General features: G+C 37.7%; 1 protein-coding gene across 1 annotated transcript; it reads right to left on the reverse strand.

Annotated features, from left to right (window-relative positions):
- Nucleotides 1-7,192: 7,192 nt before the first annotated feature.
- Nucleotides 7,193-17,700, reverse strand: SLC16A1 (solute carrier family 16 member 1). The gene is made up of 4 exons (XM_044672352.1): nt 17,484-17,700; nt 14,871-15,014; nt 12,408-13,280; nt 7,193-10,804 (listed from the first exon to the last, which is right to left on the reverse strand). Exons 1-4 carry the CDS (start codon nt 17,698-17,700, stop codon nt 10,527-10,529), a joined length of 1,512 nt encoding a protein of 503 aa, XP_044528287.1. The 3' UTR covers nt 7,193-10,526.
- Nucleotides 17,701-23,918: the final 6,218 nt, after the last annotated feature.

The following is a 23,918-nucleotide window of genomic DNA, read 5'->3' on the forward strand; positions in this document are numbered from 1 at the left end:
TTTCATGTTTTTGCTTTTGTTATTTTCCTTAGACATCCAAAACTGAGGGAGAGATATTGAAATCTCCTATTACTATGGTGTTACTGTTTATATATTCTGGTAGCACAGATGTTTCCATTATAATTTGGATGCTAAGACATTTGGAACATGTAAATTTATTTCTTTCTTTTAAAAAAAAACTTACCTTTCATCTTAGAATCTAGAGACCTGGCTCTCAATCCACTGAGCCACCTAGCTACCCACATCAGTTTATTTCTAATATTGATTTGTTCTTTATGGTTCCATTATTAAGCATAATGCAATTTCCTTGTTCATCCCTTTGTTTTTTTTTAAAATGTTTCTTTTTGTTTTGTCACAGCATAATTGTAATTCCTGGCTTTTTTTTTAAACCCTTCCCTCCATCTTAGAATCAATTGTGTATTGGTTCCAAGGCAGAAGAGCAGTAAGGGCTCCGCAATGGGGGTTAAGTGACTTGTCTAGGGTTATACAGCTAGGGTATGAGACCAGATTGGAATCTAGGAATCCAGGACCTCAATCCACTGAACCACCCAGCTGCCACCCTCACTCTTTTTTTGAAACCTCATTTGGCTCAAAATTTCCTCCCTAGGTTCATGCCTTCTTACTTCCTCAGGTGCCAATTGCTTCCAGGAATTCAATTCTTTCCCTCCTGAGGTAGGGTAGTCTTTTTTTCACCCCCTTTCATTTATTTATTAATTTATTATATCCACATAATTTCTTAGTCATAGCTAAATGAAAGAAAATCTTGTTAAATATCAGTAGGATAGCTTTTAAAGCACCCAGTCCCCTAGACAACACCCAACATAATAGCCCTATCTCCTTCACAGAACATCTCTCTTCATCCAGAAGAACATTCATCAGTTGGGTCCCCCTCCCATCACCAAAGTGATGCTTCTGTCATTCCTTTCTCTCCCACTTTTTAAGCCTTTACTCTGTCTCCTGACCTACTCTTGGTTAGACTCTTCTCTTTCTGAGACCACAAGAATCTCTTCACTGTAGAATTTGTTTTTTAATTGAATTGCTAAATGTAACCACTCTGAATCTTGGCATTTGCAACTTTGGGTTTTGCTGTTTTCTTTCCTGGAGGCAATCTATTAATGCTTTCCTTTGATATTTCATTTTCTGTATTTAGAAGTTCTAAAGAGTTCTCAGGTATTATTTCTTACATTATGGTTTTCAGGTTTTTCATTTGGTATGTTCTTTGGGGAGAATTATGATCCTGAGGTTGTCTCTATACATTCTGTTTTGAAGATCAATATGTCTTGTTTGTATACTGCTCATATTTTCTTTTAGTGTTATGAATTTTTGCTTTTCTTCTAAGATGTGCTTCATTTCTGTTTATATACGTTCTCAATTTATATTTCTCTTTTGTCTTTTTGACGAAAACTGCCATCACAGATTGTAGTTACTGGATTTTTTTTATGCCTAACCTTTCATTCAGGATACAATAATTAAAATTATGAGGCTGATAGTAGTTTAATAACTTTATTAAATCAAAGTAATAATAGGAGTAGTAAAGAGAAGGTAGACAGATACTTAACTTTCTAATTTATTGGCCACCATGCTGGGCCTGTGACTAACTCCAACCATGGTTCCTTCTGCTCTCCAAGATCCAGCCAGAAGACCCCAAAGACCTCCTAGTCTCCACTTACAAGCTCTTTTCTTCACCTACTAGCTCTCACATGTCACATCTCAGGAACCAATCATAGTTTCTTAATTTGCCTGGGCCATACAGAGGGATAATGCCTGTGGAATCAGTTTCCTGTCTTGTTGGTTCCTTGGTTCTTTAACTTTCTTTCTCTGAGAGTCTATCTATAACTGAATTTACTCAGTGGTCTTTGACCTCCAGGTCAGAGATGACATTAAAAAAGGAGACTTAATGGAGAGAGAAATTTACTTTTCCCAATCTCCACTGTGATTCTATTGGGAGATAAGCATGTTAAAATCTCCCCACATGGGGTCTTGGAAGATAAACATGCCTAGTCACCCCAATGAATCATTTCACATAGCCAGCTTATGCCTCTAAAGATTCTCTTACTAAAGGTGTGTAAAACATTGACCTTTACAAAGAGGGAATTACAACAATTTGGAGATAAGAGGGAAAGAAAAGAGAAAGAAAAACAAAAAAATGACTGATAGACACATTGACTAAAAGCCAATTAGGGGGCACTCCCCTTTTGCATGAGTTTACATTCAGAATAAATGATATGTTCAACCCCCTTCAACCCTTCAGTTCATTATATCCCCAGGTTTACTCTGGATTTTTTGATGCAGTTTGTGGTTTCCATAGGCATTCTTATGGTACCTTCTCCCAAAGATCCATTTCCTTGATTTGAGGTATTGGGGATTTTCTTTTCCTAAAATTTCTCCAAAATATTTTAAATCTTAGATTTTAAGATAATTTTACAATCCTCCCTGAGGACAGTGTTGACCAACACTAGAATCACCCCGGGATACATGGCTGAGTTATGAGGTATATGAATCAATTGTCAAAAGAAAACCAGTCCCCCCCCCTCCAAAAAAAAAAACAACACAAACACAAACAGAAGAGAAAAAAAATTCTGGATAAAAAATAAAATATATCTCAAAATCTTATGTGTATAAAATTGCAAGTAAAAAAAGAATAAACCCATAACAAGTCTTGAATCATTAGAAAGGCCCAATTAAAGTGATTTATGTTCTACAAGCCTGCAGGACAATTGCAGCAATATTGCACTTAGCAATTGGCAGTCAGGACTACAGAAAATTACCATACTATAAAAGAGAAGGGACTAGATTTTGAGGTAAAAGGGAAATGTGTTTCCCTGGTCTGATTTTACCTTCAGTCTCAGGGATAGGGGAGCCAAAATGAAAGCCAAACTAAGGTACTTCTAAGAATCTGGCATGGGGAAGTCCAGCATCTGGATTTGCTTAACAGCTGCTTCCTTGATCTTTAAAACAAATCCTATCTTGGTGCAGATCCTTATTCTTATTTCTTATTTGAATCACTCAGGAATAGCATGCTGTGGTTCTAGGTTCTCTTTCCATTCCACGGGGTCCTTTATCTCATCAAATGAGTATTTTTATTTTTCAGTATTTATTTATAGCTGCCTGAATTCTAGTTCTGGAGGCCTTATTTCTTTTCCCTCTTAATTTTTCTGCTTACATTCACATCTTTGAATTTTCTTTTTCCTGATCTTTGGTAATTTTACACTTTTATTTTACCTTATTCTTAAAGTATTTCAGCCTCCTCCCAGGCTGGGCAATTCAGAGTTCAGTATTGTCTTACAGAGTAGTATTGGAGGTTGGGGAGAGGTGCTAAGTGAGCTTAGGTTTTAATGTTTTTTTTTAACCTTTTGGATTCTGGTTGTACTAGAACACAGAGACAGATGAAGTAATACATAATTTGTTGTAAGGATCAGAGAAATCTACATTATTAGTCATGTAACCTGGAAGTCTACCTTCATCTATTTTGGCTTCTGCTGTGCTCTTCTTTTTTGTAATGCATTTAGAAGGGAAGAGAATAAACGTTTATAGAGCCTAATATGTGCCAGGGACTATGCTAAGCTCTTTGAAAATATTAACTCATTTGATCCTAACAACTGCTGAATGTAGCAGTTGACCATCAGCTGCTCTTGCTGCTAGCCACTCCCCAACCTTACTGGCTATGTTGCTTTGTCCCCAGAGTTAGGAATTGTTTGACTGGCAGATACCACCCATCTCTTTCCCGAATGAATTTTATTTATTCAGGTTGACACAAGGTGATGAGGTGCTCTTATCTCCATTTTAAAGTTGTCGAAACTGAGGCAGAGGTTAAGTGAAAATGCTAAACGATGTTATTTTATTGTCATTGTCCTTAGTTTATTTATTTATTCTACTTCTATTTTTTGTTTTTTTGTTAGGAGTACTTGGGAAGCAAATAATTTCTTCAGGTGTGGTTTTCTTTCTAGGATTGTTTTATACAATTTAAAAAACTTTTTTATTGACCATCCATTATTTTCACTTATGGTTAGGCTCAAATCTGTAGGGCAAACCATCTTGGTTGCATCTTTAAAAAATCTTTTAAATTTTATTTTCCATTTTAATTTCTCTTCCTCCTATTACACACTGAATTTCATCCCACACATGCTACCACTCATTGAGAAAGCAAGAAAAACAAAATCTATTCCAAAAGTAGTCACACAAAACAAATTACAGTATTAGCCACGAAACCACTGCTCCACCAAAAAAAAGGGCCTGGGGTGGGGGCGTTAATATGCTTTAGTCTGCACTATGCTTTAGTCTGCACTGAGTCCATCAGTTCTTTCAGTGGATATGGCATGCTCCATCCTGAGTTCTTTGGACTTTACAGTTGGTTATGTTGATTGGTGTTGCAAAGTCTTTGAAAATCGATTATCTTTTATCATGTGTTCTCCTGGTTTTGCTCACTTATATCACTTCATCAAGCCTTCCCAAGTTTCTTTGAAACCATCCCCCCTTCATCATTCCTTACACAATTCAATCACATTCATATATCATAATTTGTTATTCCTTGAGTAATGGGCACACCCCTTAGTTTCCAATTCTTTGTCACCATAAAGAGTGGCTATATTTTTGACGAGATTCCATTTCTTTTTTTGGTCTTTGAGGTCCAGACATACTAGGTATTACTGGGTTAAAGGGTAAGCATAATTTAAAAGCTTTTTGTGTATATTCCCAAATTGCTTTCTAGAATGGTTGGAACAGTTCACAGCTTTACTGAGTCATTAAAGTCATTTTAAAAAAGTACCTGTTTCCCCGCAACATCCCTCAGCATTTGTCATTTTCCTTTCTCATCAATTTTGCCAATTTTTTAGCTGATCTGGAGGTCAAATTATCTTCTCTAAGAGTTTTATCTATTTATGGTTCAAGGTCTTTTTGAGTTTTCTTCCTGAAAACTTTGGTGATTAATTTTTCCATCTATTTCACCCTATTGCTCCCTTCCTAACTCCCTCCCCTTTTGTGGGCTAGATCTCAAAATCGTCTCATCTTACTCCTGTGCAGGGTAATTCATTGTTTATTAGCTTAGGTCTCTAAGCTCATCTAGCTTTTATCTAGTTTAGGTTTTTGTCCTAGACTATGAAGCTTTATCTCTTGCACATAATTCCTATTTTGGAAAAGTTTAAAAGGTCATAAGGATCAGAGAAAATGTCTAGTTCACCATCTTGGTTATGGTTGTAATAGGCTCCTACTTGATCTCTGCTTCAATCTATCCCTGCCCCTAATTTCCCCTTGTATATGACAAAATAATGTTTCTAAAGCACAGATTTAATTATGTCACTTATTCAAAACATCCTCAGTCATTCCCTATTGTCTCTAGGATAAAATGCAAACTGCTCTTCACATTTGAAGTTCTCCCAAACCAGTTCCAATGAAAGAATGTTACCCAGGTCCCCAAGTAGATTCTGATATTTTATTTTCTTTTGCCTTCTTTGAGTAACTATGTTTGATTATTCTGAATTCTGTCCTCTAATGAGCAGATTTTGACAATTTCTTCTTTTGTTTTATAAGTAAACATTTTCTGTTGACAGTGTCATAATAACAAACAAGCCTTTCCATGTTTTATATTACTTTTCTTCGTGTATTCCTCTCTAGCCAAACTGATCCTTTAGCATGGAATTCTTTCTTTCATCTCTGGGCCAAAGTTAGGGATGTTCTCCTTCCTTCCCGCTGCGCCTCTCAGAACCCTTTTCCTATTCTTTTTTTTTTTTTTTAAACCCTTGTAGTTCGGTGTATTGTCTCATAGGTGGAAGATTGGTAAGGGTGGGCATTGGGGGTCAAGTGACTTGCCCAGGGTCACACAGCTGGGAAGTGGCTGAGGCCAGATTTGAACCTAGGACCTCCTGTCTCTAGGCCTGGCTCTCACTCCACTGAGCTACCCAGCTGCCTCCTCCTTTTCCTATTCTTAAGGATCAGCTCAGGATCACATCCTGGTCCTTTCTTGACCTCATGCTCCAGTCTCCCAAAGTTGTATTTTCTTCCTCTGGGGATGAAGGTGTATTCACTTTCCTAGGCACACGAAGTATTTTTTTCTCCTCACTGCTACAGTATGAGAACTTTTTTTTTTTTTTTTGGTCTTTATATTCCTAGTGCTAACTACAGTACCGTAAACCCAGGAGGCACTTTTACAACCTGGCTTAAGCCTGCCTTTCCAGGATTACTTACTTAGTCTGGCCCACTTGCCATCCCATACATGACACTGCACGCCTGTGTACAACCTGACCCATGTTTGGCATGGACTTTCCCCTTACCTCCACCTCTGGCTTTCTTCCAGGCTTGCACCTCAGGTCTATTCCAGTCCTCCTAATTGCTGTTATCTCGTCGCCTCCCACCTCAGAGAAGAGCTCCTCCAGGCTAGGGAATATTTTCTTGTATTTAATACACGCCTGTTAAATGTTTCTCATGCAACATTCAACACACATTCATGAAGGCCTATGCTGAGATGCTTGAGGTAGGTACACAAAGTAAGGTAGAGAGGCGGATCTATTTTAGGATTATTAGGGTTTTTTTCCAAGACCTATAAAATTACCTTTACAGTTTCCTAGGTGGGGCACTTATTCTTCCTACTCTTCTCCTTCAGACTACAGGAAGCCATGCCTACGCCTCTCTGGACAGGGACCAAATGAGACAGCCCAGCACTAAGGAAAGTGCACTTTGGCTGGGAGTCAGAAGAAAACCTGGGTTCAAAATGCAGGTTTTAGTACTGCTTACCTTTGTGACCCTGGACAACTCATGCAACCTTTATGGGTCTCAAAGTCCAACTGGTGAAAAGGGGAAAAAGTGGGTCTAGGCAGCCTCTAAGGTTACTTCCAGCTCTAATCTATAATCCTATTCAGTATATGCTATCTATGGCAAAAGGTCAGTGAAGACCCTTGTGACATATGACTCAGTTTATCACACTGGTGGCCTTTCATTTGGGCTGTTTAGCTACTTAAAGCTATTTGTGGAAAAGACTTTTTAATACCTACCCTTGAGTGTGACAGGTAATCTTGGCTGGTAATGACTTGTCATTTAATAAACTCTACTATCAAATGAGGACCTTTATAGAAGTGCCTTTCACACAAGCTTACTTTAGCAGCAAAAATGTCTTATTATTTAAGGTAGCAATTTAGCGTTTAGCTTTCTTCTCCTTCTTCAAATTACCTTTAAGAAGAAAAAATAGATACAACACATGCACTAATTATCGCTAAGTTTATTGTATTGTGAGAACTGTTTACTAAGGGAGAAAAAAACCTAAATTCTTGAAACTAAAACATATCTAGTTTACAAGTTCAAAATTCAATACAATAAAACACTGCTTCATACAAAACATTAAATGGCTTCAAAAAGCAGATCCCTCAACCCATAGTCCTTTTTCCTTTTGTAAAATTTAGGAAGACAATGATAAAAATACACACATATAAATTACAGTACACATAAAACTAGTAATCCAGTCAGCCATCAAGACCAGAGAATTATTCACATTATACCATTTAATACTGTCTCTGGGTCAAGCTCAAAAATTTCAGAAATGGTCACTTGATAGAATATCTCTGGTTTTTTTCATAATCTCTTTCAAAAGGACTTTTTTGTACAAGCTAATAATTCATATTGGCCATTCTCATGCAGAATTTATAGAAAATTCCAAATTTTCAGTAGAATTGAAGTATAATTTGTCAACAGTTTGTAACTTTTAGTCTTTTTCTGGTTGTTTTACACATCAGACAGAGAAAAGATTCCATTTTGCTTCTACTGAGTTCAACAGTCATTCATTAAAAGAAAATGATGAGTTTTCCTCAAAATTTTTTAATAGCTGACTGACCTTAGCTGACTGAATGATTCTATTCTTAACTAATTTCAACATTGCTTTTGTTCTTTTTTAAGTTTACAAACTGATACTGAGCAGGCATGATGGGCACCTGGATCCCCACCCTAGGCATAGAGATGAAAGTACTGCCAAAAAGAGGCTTCTGGGATTTCTCTTTTAAGGTTGGCACTGCAACTAAACAAATAAATTTGCCTTTTTTCTATGCTTTGTGAAGAAATATGGGGAATGGAAGAAAAAAGGGAGAAGTGGACAGACTGATAAGAACTTGTGTAGACGTATCTCTTCTCCTAAACCTAAAGCAATAGGTAGTATTGTGTCAAATGCAATGCCTTAAGAATTCCTACATTCAAAAGCCTCCATAGTGGGACAGAAAGCATCAGCAGCCTTTGTATGATTTATAACAAAGAGGTAACTGGTAATTATGAGGGCTAGGAGGTATAGTACAGTGAAAAAGAAGAGGTCCCTGAGAGCTAAACCTGTTCTAGCTCCATCACTCTTAACGACTTCCTGCCTGATGTTGGGCCTGTTTCTGAGTCTTTAAAATGGGAGTATTTGACAGGATGGTCTCCAAGGCCCCTTTTGGTTTAAGTTGCTACAAAACTACACAGAAGTACCTTCATTTTTGTTATCCGTTATACAACTCATCTCTGCTTTGAAAAATATATTAAGTGCCTCTTTTCCATAGTTTCCCCCCCAAATTCTTGTGATTCTAACAAAAATTACGACATATGCTTTTTAGTCATTTAAGTTTTGTTTCTGAACACATATTCTGGGGAGGGGGAAATGGAATGGAGGCTAATCATAGAAGCATTCTACTTGAAAAGTGAGTTCTGCATCTTGCCCTGAAAGCTAACTGATCTGAATGCTGTTGGATTAAGAGAGAAAATGTTTTAGGAAGAAAAAAAGAAAGAGAGAAAGGAAGGAAGGAAGAAAGAAAGAGTACCTCATGTCTGCCTACCTTAACATAAGGAGTGCAGAGAATGAAAAAATGAAGGACACCATATAAACAAACTCCCAAGGCACATAAAAGCTGGCATGAGTTACTTTAATATTGACAAGTGACACACTGGAACTTGGCTATAAAAAATTAAAGACCCAGGTTCCTACAGACAAACCAGAACTTGGTAAATGAATTATTTTTTAAAAAAGTATTTATTTGGAAAAGTTAGCCTTTTACAAGGTTTTGGATCAACACTTCCACTATGTCACTTACTCTAAGAAAATTCTATTCACTGAATGCCTTTTTATCAGTCTCTTCCTTTCTCCAAGTATACAAGACAAACAGGGAAATATTTCTCTGCCTTCCCCCCCACCCAAACTCTTAATTCTCTAACTTTAAGGTAAGTAAATAAGTAGGCTCTCAAACTCTTAGAGTTCCAGTTGGAAAGAGAAGGAACCTAATTGTTTCTGACTAATTATCTTAATTTGCTTTAAAGTCTAATGAGAAAGCCAGTGAAAGTCTTCACTGGGATTAAGTACATTAGCAAATTCCCTCCCACTTCTCTTCAATAGCTTGCATGGCCAAATTCCTCTGGCCCCATTTAGTATGCAAACATGGAAAAACTTTCAAGCAAAATAATACCTTACACACTGCTTAAAGCTAGCAGAGCAAAAGGGGACCAGTGTGAATGGAGAAAAAGTAAAGTTGCCAGAAAAAAATGCTTCCAATCAGCTCACTAAGTTTAACTGAGGTTTTGGGGAAAAACAAACAGTGAGCTAAATTCAGTCATTCCTCCAAATGCCACTCTCTACATTTAATGGAAGTCGGGGTGTTTACCAAGCAGCCCAAAGACAGAGACTTGTTCAAGAACGACATAAAACATTCGACTTTCTAACATTAAAAAAAGGGAAATAATACAAATGATTGCAAAAGTGAGGGCAAAGTGGGGTAGAGTTGAAAATATCCACTTTATACTTCTAAAAAACAGTGAATTTTGAGAATAGTGTTTCAAAAAGATGCTCCCATGAGCACATTTAACTTGTAATTACCAACCCTGGGAAAAATAACCAAAAAACAATGAGGAGTGTTGAGAAATACAAGTCATGTTAAAGGAAAAAAACATACTTTTTAAGAACTCTATCCCGAATGATCTGGGGGTGGTTAGAAAATGTGGATGGGAGGCAAAAAAAATCATACAAGTCAAAATGTCAAACAGTAAAGGATAACTTCAGAGGGCTGCCCCAGCCCTTCCAACACACTTCCCCGGGATAATGGGTCTGACAGAATGTGACAAAAGTTCCCTGAAGCAGGGATCAACACTCATACTGCTGCCTTAATCATCACATGGAGTTTTTGTGGATTTTTCTTCCAGGTATTTGTTGCCTGATTTTTAAAAAATGATTTGAAAAGACAAAATAAAACTAAACTATTTTAAAAGTTAAGGCTTTATAAGGAGGTCTACAGACAAACATTTAAGGCACATAAGTATCTTCAAGTCACTATTAAAATCCAATATATAAAAACTAGTTCCTTCCCTCATCCTTAACTCTCCCTCCAAAATATGGCAGATTTTGTTTGTAATGATATTAAATATAAAAGGAAAACACTCAAAACTGAAGAATTTCATGAACACCTGGTACAATTTCCCACAGAAATCCCCTTTTCTGAATTGAGCACCACTGGTTATCAGTCAGCCAGCAGACCATTTTAGGCTATTTCGGGATATGAGCTCTTTCCTCCCTCTCCACCCCAGCAGTGCTTGTCTTAAATGCGGTTTTCCTCCTCTTTGGGACTTTCTTCCGGGGGTGTCTGCTGGACAGCTTCCACAGCTTTATTGGTCTCTTTCGGCTTCTCGCTGCTGTCTATGTTGGTTTCTTGCTCCTTTCCTTCCTTTCTCAGTTCTTCCTCTGCTTTCTGTTCTTTTGCCAAAAGGTGGTAATTGATGCCCATGCCAATAAAAAGGTAGATGCCTGACACGATAAGGATAACTCCACAGGCCCAGTACGTGTATTTGTAATTCCCATACATATCATTGAGACGACCTAAATGAGAAAAAAAGGGACAGATGTTCCACAGTTAAGAGCTCAAGGTGTCACTCATTAAGAAGATGACATCAGACTAGAAGCAGGAAGATTTAGCTCAGGGCCATGGATCACTGAGGATCCCATGAGCCTCTGCTGGGGCTGAGGTAGAATCTCCAGGTTTCCTATTCCTAGCAATTTTAAAAGACAAGAAGGGTGACTAAAGAGGTCAATATTCTCATTTTAAAGGAATAAGAACATTAAGGCTGAAGGAAACCCCAAACATTCTAATTAGTAAAACAAAACAAAAGCCAGGATTAGAGGCCCTTCTCTTACACCTCCAGTTCATTTTGAACACTCAATTTTGTCTATTAAAGATAACTTATTGGATAGTATTATATACTCCTCTACTACTTATCCACCATCCTAAACAAAAAGCTGAGTTTTATTCTGTACAACTAATCAACATTATGGCAGGGATGAAGCATTCTCAAGAAAGCCCAAATTCTTTTTCTGTCATGTATTTTCACAAAGTCTCAGCATTTAAGAGGTGGGAAGGACCTCAAGGGCCATCTATCCAACCCATATCCTAAAAGAATCTCCCAGTCTCTATCTGAAGAAATTTAATTCAGAGAGAACTCCCCATCCTTGAGGGCAGTCCATCTTACTCTCAGAGCACTTTGTTAGCAAGTTTTTCCTGGCATGGAATCTAAATATTTTCCTGGAGACTTTCCACCCATTATAACTAGTTCTTCCCAGTGAGGACAAATAGAATAAGTTTAATCCTTTCCAACCTCCAAATTACTAAGTATTTCATATATAATTTGAAAATTTTAAACATAATTTGAAAATTGAAAAAAACTTGTGTTCTCCCTCTTGGTAGAATATACATTCCTCAAGGGCAAGAATTGTTTCATCAGGGATATAGTAGTTATTTAACAAACACTTGTGGACAGTTATTCTTCCACATGACAGACTTTCAATACCTGCAAATAGCTCTCATCTCCCCGTTCCTCAGTCTTCTGCTCATCAGCTGCTCCTCACCTGCCCATCCATCCACCCATCTGCCCACTTTGGAGTGCTCTCCCAATTACCTTTGTATCCTGGGATGTTCTGAACCAAACACAGCACTCCAGATGCAGCATGACCAGATGAGCGAGGGCTCCGCACCTCCTTATTCAAGGAAGCCTAAGACTACTTTAGCTTTGACATACTATTAATTCATAATGAGCTTGTGGGCCACTAACATGCTTGGATTTTTTTCAGACAAATAAATGGCTATCTGACTGTGCCTCTCTTTTTATTTTTTGTATCCAGGTGTTTTATCCTTTTACATTTAGCCATGTTGAATTTCACCTTATTTGCTTTAACATCATGTTCTAGCCTATGAAGATCTTTTTTGATCCTGATTCTGTGGTCGAGCAAAATAATTGAACTTCTTTAAGAAATTATCCCAAAGGATTTCTTTGGAGCAGATAATTTCACTTCCAGGCATAGGGTACCTACTGCTTACCTTTAAAGTTCTCGGTCTATTCCTAGTTTAGGATTAATGCTTTGTGGAATTCATTTCCCCAAACCTATATATACACATACAAGTATCATGTATAAAACAGACATACTGTACCTAAAAGTGGTGGCCCCAGGAGAACAGGACAGCACTCCATGATTGTCAGCAAACCCACAGCACTGGAGAACCTCTGAGTTCCAACAAGGTCCATTAGTGTTTCAAACAATACTGAGCTAAGCCAGCCAAATGCAAATCCAAAGAATGCCGCATAGATACAAAACCCAGCATAACTGGTAGATAAGGGTGCCAGCAGATGGCATACACCATTACAGATTATCGAGGCAGCAAAATAATACTGCACTCGAGGTCTCACCCACTTCGTGTTGGCTACAAGTCCCATAGAGGGTCTGGCTATCATGTCGACAAAAGCTAAAATGGAGAGCAGAAAGGCAGAAGACTCTTTAGATATATTCTGGCTCTTGGCATAATTACTAAGAAAAACTAGGGGAGTAAATAATCCAAAAAACATGAGTACATTGCCAGAGAGGTACAGCAAAAAGCCTCTATGCTTGAAGAGGGATAAATCCAGGAACTTATTAATTGTTTGGAAGAATGACCGCTTCGGTTTCTCTTGCTTACTGTTTCCAGCAATAAGATCTGTATTTGCATCACCAGCCCCTTTTTTTGAGTCCAATTTCCCTATTTCCTGTAGAGATTCTTTGGATATTTCTTTTTTCACTGCATTTGGTTTGGGTCCTATTGGTCGCATAAGCGCTCCAGCTACACAGCAGTTTAGTAGCAAACCCCCAAGAATTAAGAAGCTGCCCCTCCAGCCGAAGATGCCAAAGAAAGCCTGATTCATGGGTGCCAGGGTAGAGAGAAATACAGGACTCCCTGCCATGGCCAACCCATTTGCCAATGGACGCTTTTTGAAGAAATATCTGCCAATCATGGTTAAAGCTGGATTTAAATTGAAGGAGAGTCCAAGACCTGAGGAGAAAAACAAAACAAAACAGTTAACTTCAAAATACATTAAGGAATATTTAACATAATGACCAGTGATACAAAGAAAAAGCAAGAAACAGTGCCTACCCTCGAGAAGCTGACATTCTACTTTCCATTCAAATACACATGGGAACCTGTGGTCTTGCTGATTTGGGAGCTCTCCAGTCATGGAGATCAAACCTATCACTATCCATCCTGTGTAAAACTTGTCCACATCCTTCAAAGTTCATTTCAGGTAAGATACCCAAGATGTTGGAAGACTCCTTTGCTTTCTCTCTCTCTCTTTTTTCACTGAGAGGTAACACCAAGTGGAACACTGACATCCTCTTGTCACCCCTGTTCTTTTAAGGAATTCTTCATTGGTGACATGCTGTAGGCTGCTCACAACCTACCAATGTCCCCAGATATACCCTTTTGGTGATTAATATTCAGCTTTAATTTTTTAGAGGCAGTGGTGTTCCATGTTACACCATATAGAAACACCACTAAAATGTGGTCCATGATCCAAAGGAAGTCCGCCTTTGACCTGAACCCTCTCACAGCAGCAAGAATTTATATCTCTCTATTTAATGCTTTCTCTTTTATTTCTTGTCAGACAACCACTTAATAGGGTTATTTCTGTTGTCCTATCTTTCAAAGAACCCTGAATGATTTTGATGAGGGGATGAGAGATCTTAATTAAATCCTTTTTTATTATCAACAAACCATATGCGCTTTAAGATCTTAGATTCTCTGCAAAACACCAAAGATATAGTCCACTGTTGAATATGGTCCCCAAAGCTCGTTTATTTCTAACCACTGACCTCATTGAAGATGTGCTCAATCCATATAGAGATAACTCCCAAATATTTTGTACACATGCAAGAATAGACATAGAGCTGTATAAACATGTGTAAATATGGATGAGTTACTGAAGCTCCCCAAGTCTGTTTCTTACCTCAAATGGCTGTTTAAGTACAAATGACATAATGAATGTAGAGAATTTGAAAACTTTAAAGCATTACATAAATGCCAGTTATTATTATTATATATTTCTTCATCCATGTTAGTAGTAAAAAGATTTATCAGCACCATTTAATAGGGCCAAAAAAAAAGCAGGTCCCCAGGACATTCCATTAAAGAGAACTCTTTTTTAGTTGATATGAATTATGACTGTTCTTTTGGATCAGTCACTCAACTATTTGTGGGTCCTTTTATAATTATACTACCATCTAGCTTATGTTGCTCCATCCTGTTCAAGAGAATTATAAGGGATTTTGACAAATATTTTGCTAGTGTCCTCATCTACAATATTCCCTTGATTTATCAGTCTACTAACGGTCAAAAAATTAAGTGAGGTTAGCCTAGTTGGTATGGCCTGTTCTTTATAGAAAAGATGGTGCTTCTCCTTGTAATGACACTTTGTATAGCAAGCGTATCATCTTTGTAAGGTTACTTCTAAGCACTTATCATTTTCTCTACCTCTAACAAGCATTCTTGGTATCTATATCAAAATTCACTTCTTAAAAATGTTGGCAGATGGTTGGCAGAACAACCAGTGCTAAGAATTACAACATGAAGAACAGCCCAACTTACCACCAATGACTCCAACACAGAAGTACAGCTCTTTCACGGTGTTACAAAATGAGGCAGCAATCAAACCACATCCTGATAGGCAGCCACCAAGCATCATTACTGGCCGGCTACCATACTTGTTCACTAGGATACTGCTAATGGGACCTAGGGGAGAAAGCATTGAAAGGCATATAGAATAAATTAATACCCCTCCTCTCCCACCCTTAATGAGTTCAGAAGCCAACAATGATAATCATTCTATGGAATGCCTTTTTCTTAGGAAAATTCCAATGAAGGAATACATCCACTCTAAAAAGGTAGTATTGGCAGGGTCTGTCTCTGGTTTAGATCACTGAGAAGGAAAAACAATTAGGGCCTCTTCCTAAGGTCCAAAACATGTCAGTGTTCAGAGTGTGGCACAGAAACATTCAAACTAAAATGTTGTGACAACATAAAAAGGATACACCATTTAAAAACAACACATGTCACTAGCTGAAACAAGGCTCATTAGAGATAATTTGTTCATCAGGGTCATTAGCTAAGGAGAAGGATGACATCAATCAGTTTTAAAAAATGGTTGTAATTTCCAGATTTTTATAATATGCTGAGAAATATGCTGGTCCCTTCACCTCACTGACAGGGTAAATACAAAGAAGGAACTGTTTCCCAGAGGAAAGTTTTGTGTGCAATTAGTCCACTGACATAAGCTGCTTTTGATGCAAAATGCAAATGAATTTTTAGCTTTCTGCCAGTCCAGTCATGAACTCAGTAGCATTATAGACACATACAAGTAACTACATGGGAAGATCTACCTCTAGGTCATATTACTCTACTTCGAAAATTAAGCAATACACTTCCCAAGAAATAAAGAGTAACTACATTTACATTCTAGCAAAGTGTTGGAATCCTGGGATGCATGGAGCAAGACTCCAGAGTTTTGGGTTCTCCTCATCCTGTCCAAACACGCTGGTCTTTTCTTAAGTGGAGACAGGATGATGCCATGACAGAAAGAGCACTAGTCCAGATTAGGAATTTGGTCAAGAAATAACTTTGGTCTTAGTTTCCTCATCTATCAAACATAGTTAAAAGCTCATTAATTCAGACCGAGTAGTTGGACTATTAGTTCTCAGGAGAGACAATCTAAATGTTACCAGATTCTGGTTCTCCAAAATCTGTTGTTAGCAATTTTAGTAGTTGCTTGGAATTTATGATTCTCAGCTACTTCCTGTAAATATGTAGAAAGGCAGAGTGAAAAAGCCTTGGACTTGGGATGAGAGGGCAGAAATCCTGGGCTTAAATTCTGGCTCTGCCACTAACAAACCACATAACCCTGGGTGCTTTATGAACCATCATGTATCTGTACCAGACAATGCAATACTTAGCTTTATACTATCATACTGTCTGCTTATGCTTCTATTAGTACACAATTACATCATAAGTTCCTTAAAGGCAAAGACCAAACATCCAACTTATTCTGTATCCCTCCATAGCAACTTACACAGTCCTGAGCTAATGGTAGATACTTAGAAATGACTGATCTATTCTGCCACCAATTTAGTGCCCTAGGCTAATTCCCCCACAACTGATAGCCTGAATTGACATATATCAAAGTACTTTGATCATATCATTATATCATTATTATTTTGAAAACTGTAGGATAGTATGTGAATTATGGTTATCCTTATTAGTAATATTATAACATCCGGCCTATGGAAACTTCTGAAGTTCACTGTTAAATATATTTGAGAAAAAACAGAATGAGACACTAGATTGCTACCAAAAATCAACAAGGTAACAGAAGTCAAGTCTTGACTAAAACAAAGAGGATCAACTTTAACAAATCTAACAAACATCCACAGTAGATCCTCAGCAGGGTTTGACTACAATACTAAATGCTGCAGAAATTAAGGAATATATAGTAGTTTGAGTTTTAAACATAAAGAAAGCTGCTTGATGTCCAGAAGTCATGCAAACAATCACCACCATTTTATTGAAGTTTGCAAATTACTTTCTTACTAAATGTGAAAATAGTAATTTTTCTTTTATATCATTCCAGAAAAAGTATAGGATAAGTAAGCAAAGCTAAATTTGAGGTCTTGTTAAAATGTCTCATATTCATGAGGCCACAAACACAAAGGAAGATGATTCAATTTTGAAATTGTATGAAAACTTTTATCTGATTAATGCTTTTCCATAGAAACTAAAAAGGTCATGCCTGAATTTTAACTCCATTAACATCAGCAAAAACAAACTTGTATTTAGAATTTGTCTTGAGAAAGCCTAACTGACAGCAGCAACAAGAAGAAATGAGTTACCAGAATTTTTTGATTCAGGAAAACAAGCTAAATAATTGCATAGCCCTGATGCTTCCAAATGCAGTTCTCTGGCCAAATATGGCTCTTTCATTACAACCTGCAGCTTTTTCAAGATCTCTAATCTTTGTATTAGAATTGTACATCATGTTAGACTTTAGAAGGCACATGATAGTCCTACAGTTCTTTTGGCAAATGAGAAATGCAAATAAAGCACCAGTCCTAGCTATTTAAATTCTGTTTCAAACATGTCATTATCTAACCAGGAATCTTTCGAAGCATGATAAAGGTTCATCAAGGCCCTCTGGGCATGAGTACTCACCTCCTCCATAAGTGACAGCCAACATGATGGAAGATATCCATGAGACTTCACTAGAAGTGGCATGGAAGATGACTTCAATTTCTTTGAAGAATACAGTAATTGATTTGGCAAATGCATAAGAGAAGCCAATAGAGATGAAGGATCCAATAACCACAACCCATCCCCAGCCTCCTTCTGGAGGGGTATATCCTTGGGGACCTCCAATAGCAGGTGCCATCTTAACTGATGATGGATTTCAAAATTCCCTTCAGTTCCAAAGATCTGCAAAAAAGAAAGTTAATTCACTGTTTAGCAAGTAAGCTCTACCTAACTTGTCTAAGTGTCTTAGTTGCTATTTAATAATTTATATACTTGGGCATGTAGATGAGTGTAATGTTCATCAGTCAGCTGTAGAGCATAGATATAATAGCCAGCAATATTCTACCAAGTATAATCTTCATGGTTAAATCAGACATAAGACAGATGGATAATGATTTCTTAGAGTCAAGGTACTCTCCATAAAACTTCTGAATAAGTTTAAAGGAAAAAAGTTACCACATTCCTTTGGAAGTCACAAGCCAACATTCTATTTAATAAACATAACCTTTTTCATTATGCAATAAACCCTTCTATCACTCCCCTCCATTCCAGTCAAACTGGCTCATTAGTGGTTCTTAATATAGGCTGTTTTTGATGTTTAAAATGTTCTACCTCTTCACCTGTTTTAGGATGCCATCTTTCCGATCATAGATCCTCCCCCATCTCTTAAAACGGACCCTTTCTAATGCCCTTCCAGTCCTCCCACCCAAATCTCTCTCTTAAAAATCACTTCCTACATATTGTATATTTACTTGGGCTGCAGAATATAAGCTCCTTGGGGGTAAGGATGATTCCATTTTGTTTTTGTATCCTCAGGTCAGAGACTAGCTTCTGAAGACTTGAAGGTTACTTAAATATATAACTCTGAGATCAAGTTTCACCAAAATAAAGAGTTCTTGGATTTGAAGAAAGGACTTCTAAAGGGAGATGTTCTCAAGAGGATATAGTTTAAAGGAACTGCCTAACATTGGAGAGACTAAAGGTATGAGGGGCAAGAAAAACAAAACTTTGCCAACTACACAGGATATTTTTGTGGATTGTTTAGCTTTAGATGATGGCAAGAAAAGAGGAGCCAATCATCTAGCAGTCTCACAAAGAGTCTTTACCTTCCAGGACAAGCATAATAGGTTACACTTTAGTGCTTTATTTTCCTGTATTTGTTCGTGGACTCTGAATCCCTTGATGCTCTATATTTCATTCATTCATTCATTCATTCATTCATTCATTCATTCATTCAAGGGCCTAACATCAAGGGCTGGGGACCCAAATACAAAGAAATGAAATCATCTCTAGCTTTGTGTATTTTTTGTTCTTTCACTCACTCATTCACTCCTTTCACAACATTGAGGTGATTGATACCTACCATGTGCAGAGGTATGTGTTAAGATTGAAGCAAAGATGGGGCTTCATTCTTGCTTGCCCTCTAGGAGCTAACAACATAGAAGGGCCAGCAATAAAAACTAGTAATAGTAATGGTAAATTAAAGACCATAATCTCATTCCTGATTATCCTATTCCTCAAGTTACATGAATCCCAGTTTTACTATTATGGCCAAGGCAGTTAACTTTTAAAGAAGTAAGGTTCTTCTAACCATACGTAACAACTAAAATCACAGATCACAGATTTATTTACTAACGCAGAAATATTTACTTCCCAGAGATAGGAAGGAAACAGATAAATGGGGAAAATTGTTTTCAACTTTGTTAATCTCTAAGGTCCCTTCTAACTCAAAATCTTGGAGCCTATATAAATGCAAAAGAGACAATATTCAGTAAGAAGGAATGTTTAACATTAAATAAGAAACTAGCCTCTAAATTTCACAACCAAAATTTATTTTGAACTCAGAACCACAAGAACTAGAAATAACATTCCATTAAAATAAAGGTGAAGCAATCCCTACTCTCTCAGGAATAGGAGAGGCATTTTAATACAAGCAGAAGTGAACCTCTAATTAGGGAGAGATCTGGCAAAGGCTGGATAGCTATTCAAGTTATGTTAAACTTTGTCAGCAAGTCTTATTTTGGCAAACTTTCATAAATATTTAAGTGCAATTGTGTAATTCCAAAGAAGATGATTTTACAGAACCAAGTTGTTATGTAATATCACAAACAATTAACACAAGTTTACCAGGCCAATCCAGAGCTTTATACCCAAAACACAAGAACATTATCTCCAGTGTCAAAAGGCTAAGCCACCTCAACCTAGTATGAGGTACATGATCCAGACTGGCTCATTTGAATGCTGCGCTTACCAAAACACAAAGCTTTCTCTATAGTGGCACTGGCGAACCTTTTAGAGATCTTTTGCCTAAACGGCAACTTCAAGCTGCCTATGAGCCCCCCACATTACTCCAGACAATGGAGGGAGGACATGCTTGTACTGGACAGCTGGATAGAGGGGCAAGGCTTGCAAAAATGTCCTTGTGTGCTGGGAAGAGGGGGAATGAAGCAGTCCCCCCCCCCCATGCTGGCCTGGCACCCATGCCACAGCTTTGCCAACATGGCTCTATAGAGTATTAACTGGCATACAACAAGGTTAACTCTCATAAGGTATTTGAAGAGGATACAAAATACTTAATCTCTTAACATCGATTCTATTTCATATAATCTAATACCACTAGCCTTTCTGGGAGGCACTTCCTTACTTATGCCTCCTGAATTCCTTGGCTTCCTTCAAGAAGGCTCAGAGCTCAACTGCTACAAAAATCCTGATAAAAAAGACTTTTGATCTGAAGGGGGAGATAAAATGTTTAGAATGAAGTATGATACAAGGTGAAACATAATTAAGTACAAAGTAGAGAGCTGACAAAGTACAACGGTATTGATACTTAATTGCTGGAAGCCAGCCAGCAGTTTCCAGTTATCTTGAGAGGTGTGATGGTTTAGCCGAGAGGGAGGAAGAGAGAGTTGGAGACACTGTGGGTTTCCAGAAGCTGTTCTCTCAGACTTCCTGCTAATCTTTATTTTTATACCATTCTCTCAGTCACACAAATGCTGGGAAAATTTACATTTCAAATTCAAAACAGAGAAAAGAAAATCAAGATTATACTTAGGTACATAAAATTTTGGCACACAAAATGTATTTCTGCATATCGATCATATCCAGTCTAAATAATTCTCAAGGCTACCAAAAACCTACTTTATCTAAGTTTTATTTTTTTTAAAAGAACCTTCAACATATTTCAAAAGTGGATTAGAGTGTGAGAACCCTCAAATTCAGGGGGATAAGTCTAAACTGGGAAAGTAGTAAAGTGTGAGAATATTTTACTTTCATGGGGTTTATTATTATTAAATTCAGCTTGAGAAAGGATTGAGGCAAAAAGGTATTTCTATTTTGTCATGCTGTGGCCTTCAAACTATGAGACAGAGAAAAGAGCAGCTTCTCCTATTTCACTAAGGGTATAATTATTAACTCATTAAATGCTGGTTTATTATAGAGTCTTAAAGGGAATTCTATAAGGAAGTTCTATAAATGGATTTCTACAAAGAAATTTTATATCTATACTACAAAACTTGAGGTTACCCTAAAATATAGATTGTAGTAATTTTAATAATAAAAAATGTTGGTCAGAAGAGTCACACAGAGGGGTCTAATTGGGTATCCATCCATCCTGTGGCCTGGTTTTCAGACAATAGGGATCAATGTAAGGCTTTGCCATTTACACTGACTCGATGGATCCTGATGGAAACCCTTATTTCTATGAGGGGCTCCCGGCACTTGATAAAATAACAATTATAGTCATCTGAAAGGATTGATAGAGGAAGACTTCATGTAGGGAAGCTGTCCCCAAGTCAAGCCTAGAAGTATATCTTAAGGAGCAGGAATAGCAAGAATTCTGGTTTGTCCAGAATTTAACCCAATGTGCCTACTTTGCACAAGGCAAAGGGGATAAAAAGACAAATGAAAACTAAATAGTCCTTGAAATCAAAGAGCTTGCTTGTAAAAAGAGTAAAGGACTTACTTGTGCAAAAATATTTATAGCTGCTCTTTTTGTGGTGGCAAAAAACTGGAAATTGAAGGGATGTCCATCAGTTGGGGAATGGCTGAATAAATTGTGGTATATGACGGTGATGGAATGCTTTTGTGCTGTAAAGAATGAACAAAATCATTTCAGAAGAAGCTGGAAAGACCCATGTGAACTGATGTGGAGAGAAATAAGCAGAACCAGGAGAACATCATATACAGTAACAGCAATACTGTGGAATCAACTGTGATAAATTGAGCTACTCTCATCAACATAATGATCCAGGACAATTATGAGGGACTTATGACAAAGAATCCTAAACACCTCCAAAGAACTGTTGGGAGTTGGAATGAAGACCAAGGTATACAATTTTTCACTTTAGCTTATTTGGGTTTTTATTTTGGGGTTTTGGTTTTATCATTGTCTTATAAAAATGACCAAAATGGACAAGTTTTATATGATAAGGTATGTATAACCCAGATCAAATTGCTTGCCAAGACTGGGAGGGGAGAGGAAAGGGAGGGAGGGAGACAATTTGGATCATATAACTTCAGAAAACTTATGTGGAAATTTGTTATTACATGTAACTGGTAAAAAGATCTTTATAATTTAAAAAAGAACTTACTTGTACCTAAATAAATGCAAAGTGAAAAATAACAAAGTAATTCAAGAGGGAAAGTAGGCTAGTAACTTGGGGGTAGAAGTAGGTGAGGTATGTTTCAGCAAAGGGCTCTCAGCTTCACTTTTAAGAAGTAGAGATGAGGACATGTGGTAAAAGAATGGAGGCAGAAATGAAATGTCCTAGTCAGCTTGACTGGAATATAAAGTTCATGAAAAGGAGTAAAATGAAATAAAACTGGAAAGGTAGAGTCAGAGTAAAGAATCATTAATTTCAAATACAAAACAAATTTTTATTTTATTTTATCCAGTATGTAATGGGGAACTACAGATAATTTTTGATAAGAGTCAGTCGGTTGTCTGGTAGCCCAAGCATGCTTCCCACAGAGAAAACTCTATGAATAGCAGGGTAGAGCCTGTTGTGGAAAAAGGAGATTGGAATCAGGGACACTCACCAGGAGGCTAGACAATAGCACAAGCAAGTAGTCACAAAGCAGGGGAGGACAGGAAATAGTGCCAAAGTTCTGTAGGCACAAGGAAGAGGCCCGCAAGAGGCTGGGCCAAGATGTGCCACAGGAGCAGGTGAAGCACAGGGGATCACTAGAGGGCTCACACCTGCCCTTGTTCACACATTTCCAGGACAGTGAATCACCAGCTACTTCTCAGTAAGCCACTTCCCTTCCCTCTAAGGGGCTGGCTCCTTCTCAGTCCTTTCTTCTGATTGGCCAGTTCCTCCTGGAACTGCCATTTTAATAAAAATGCCCATGTCAGCCATGTTTTCAACTTCATTTCTTCTAAAGTTCCACTCCTGGGCCTCCAGACTTCTTTCTCCCATTCTTCAGAAGCTTTCTTACTCCAGAAAATGCCACTTTCACAAATCCCTGAAGCCTTTTCACTCTAGAAGATCCTGCCCCCATACTTGCCCCTTCCTCCGAAACTCCATTTTAAGCAAGTACCCAGGCCAAACCAGTTAATGCTTTCATTCCTCTCCTGGCTCCGCTCCAGACTTCTCCACCATTTCAGTTCTCTTCTCCCCTTTAGAATCAATATGAAGTATCCAAGGCAAAAGAATGGGAGTTAAGCGAATCATCCAGAGTCACACAGTTAGCAAATGTTCAAGGACCCAGGACCTCCCATCTCCAGACCTCGATTTCAATCCACTGAGCCACCAGCTGCCCCATCAGCTTCCTTTTCATCTTGTCTCCCCTAATCATAATGTAGGTGCCCAGAGGGCAGCTACCAAGCTTTCTTTTTGTAGGTACAATATGCCCAATGGTTAGCATGCCTAGCATGCTCACAGAAGGCCTTCAGTTTATGCTTTTACCTGATTCGGCTTTGTTCCTATGTCTTCCTACTTGAGTAGTCATTGAAGTCAAGCAGCAGTGATGACTGAGTCTACTACGAATATGTTATTTAACTTCAACTTCAACAAAGCAATTCTTTAATCCTAATTGGTTAAAAAATCAATTGGTTATCCCATTCCTCACTGAAACTTTTAAAAACTTTTCTCAGATCTTTTGGACACTCCCAACCCCACCCTTCTAAAATAAATGGCTTATACTTTACAGAGAAAATAAGAGGCCATTCCATCAAACAAGACTTTATTCAGTGACTACTATGTGCCAAATGTGGGCTAAAGACTAGGGGTGCAAAGACAAGTGGTAATGTCCTTTGGAGGAGCTCCAATTCTAATAGGGAAGGCAGTATATATATATATATATGGGATATATATAAAGGTGTATACAACCACAGGTAGGGATGAAAGTGAGGTTGGG

This window comes from Gracilinanus agilis, chromosome 4 (genome assembly GCF_016433145.1).
Source record: "Gracilinanus agilis isolate LMUSP501 chromosome 4, AgileGrace, whole genome shotgun sequence".
In the NCBI taxonomy this organism is placed as follows: domain Eukaryota; kingdom Metazoa; phylum Chordata; class Mammalia; order Didelphimorphia; family Didelphidae; genus Gracilinanus; species Gracilinanus agilis.

What these genes read in the sequence shown, in the direction of transcription:
- SLC16A1 (XM_044672352.1), bottom strand. Translation starts at nt 17,700, where the DNA reads ATGGCACCTGCTATTGGAGGTCCCCAAGGATATACCCCTCCAGAAGGA. An exon ending in CTGTGTTGGAGTCATTGGTG is followed by an intron (nt 13,281 to 14,870) that starts GTAAGTTGGGCT and finishes TTTTCTCCTCAG; the next exon opens with GTCTTGGACTCTCCTTCAAT. An exon ending in CCTGGGGCCACCACTTTTAG is followed by an intron (nt 10,805 to 12,407) that starts GTACAGTATGTC and finishes TTTCTCATTTAG; the next exon opens with GTCGTCTCAATGATATGTAT.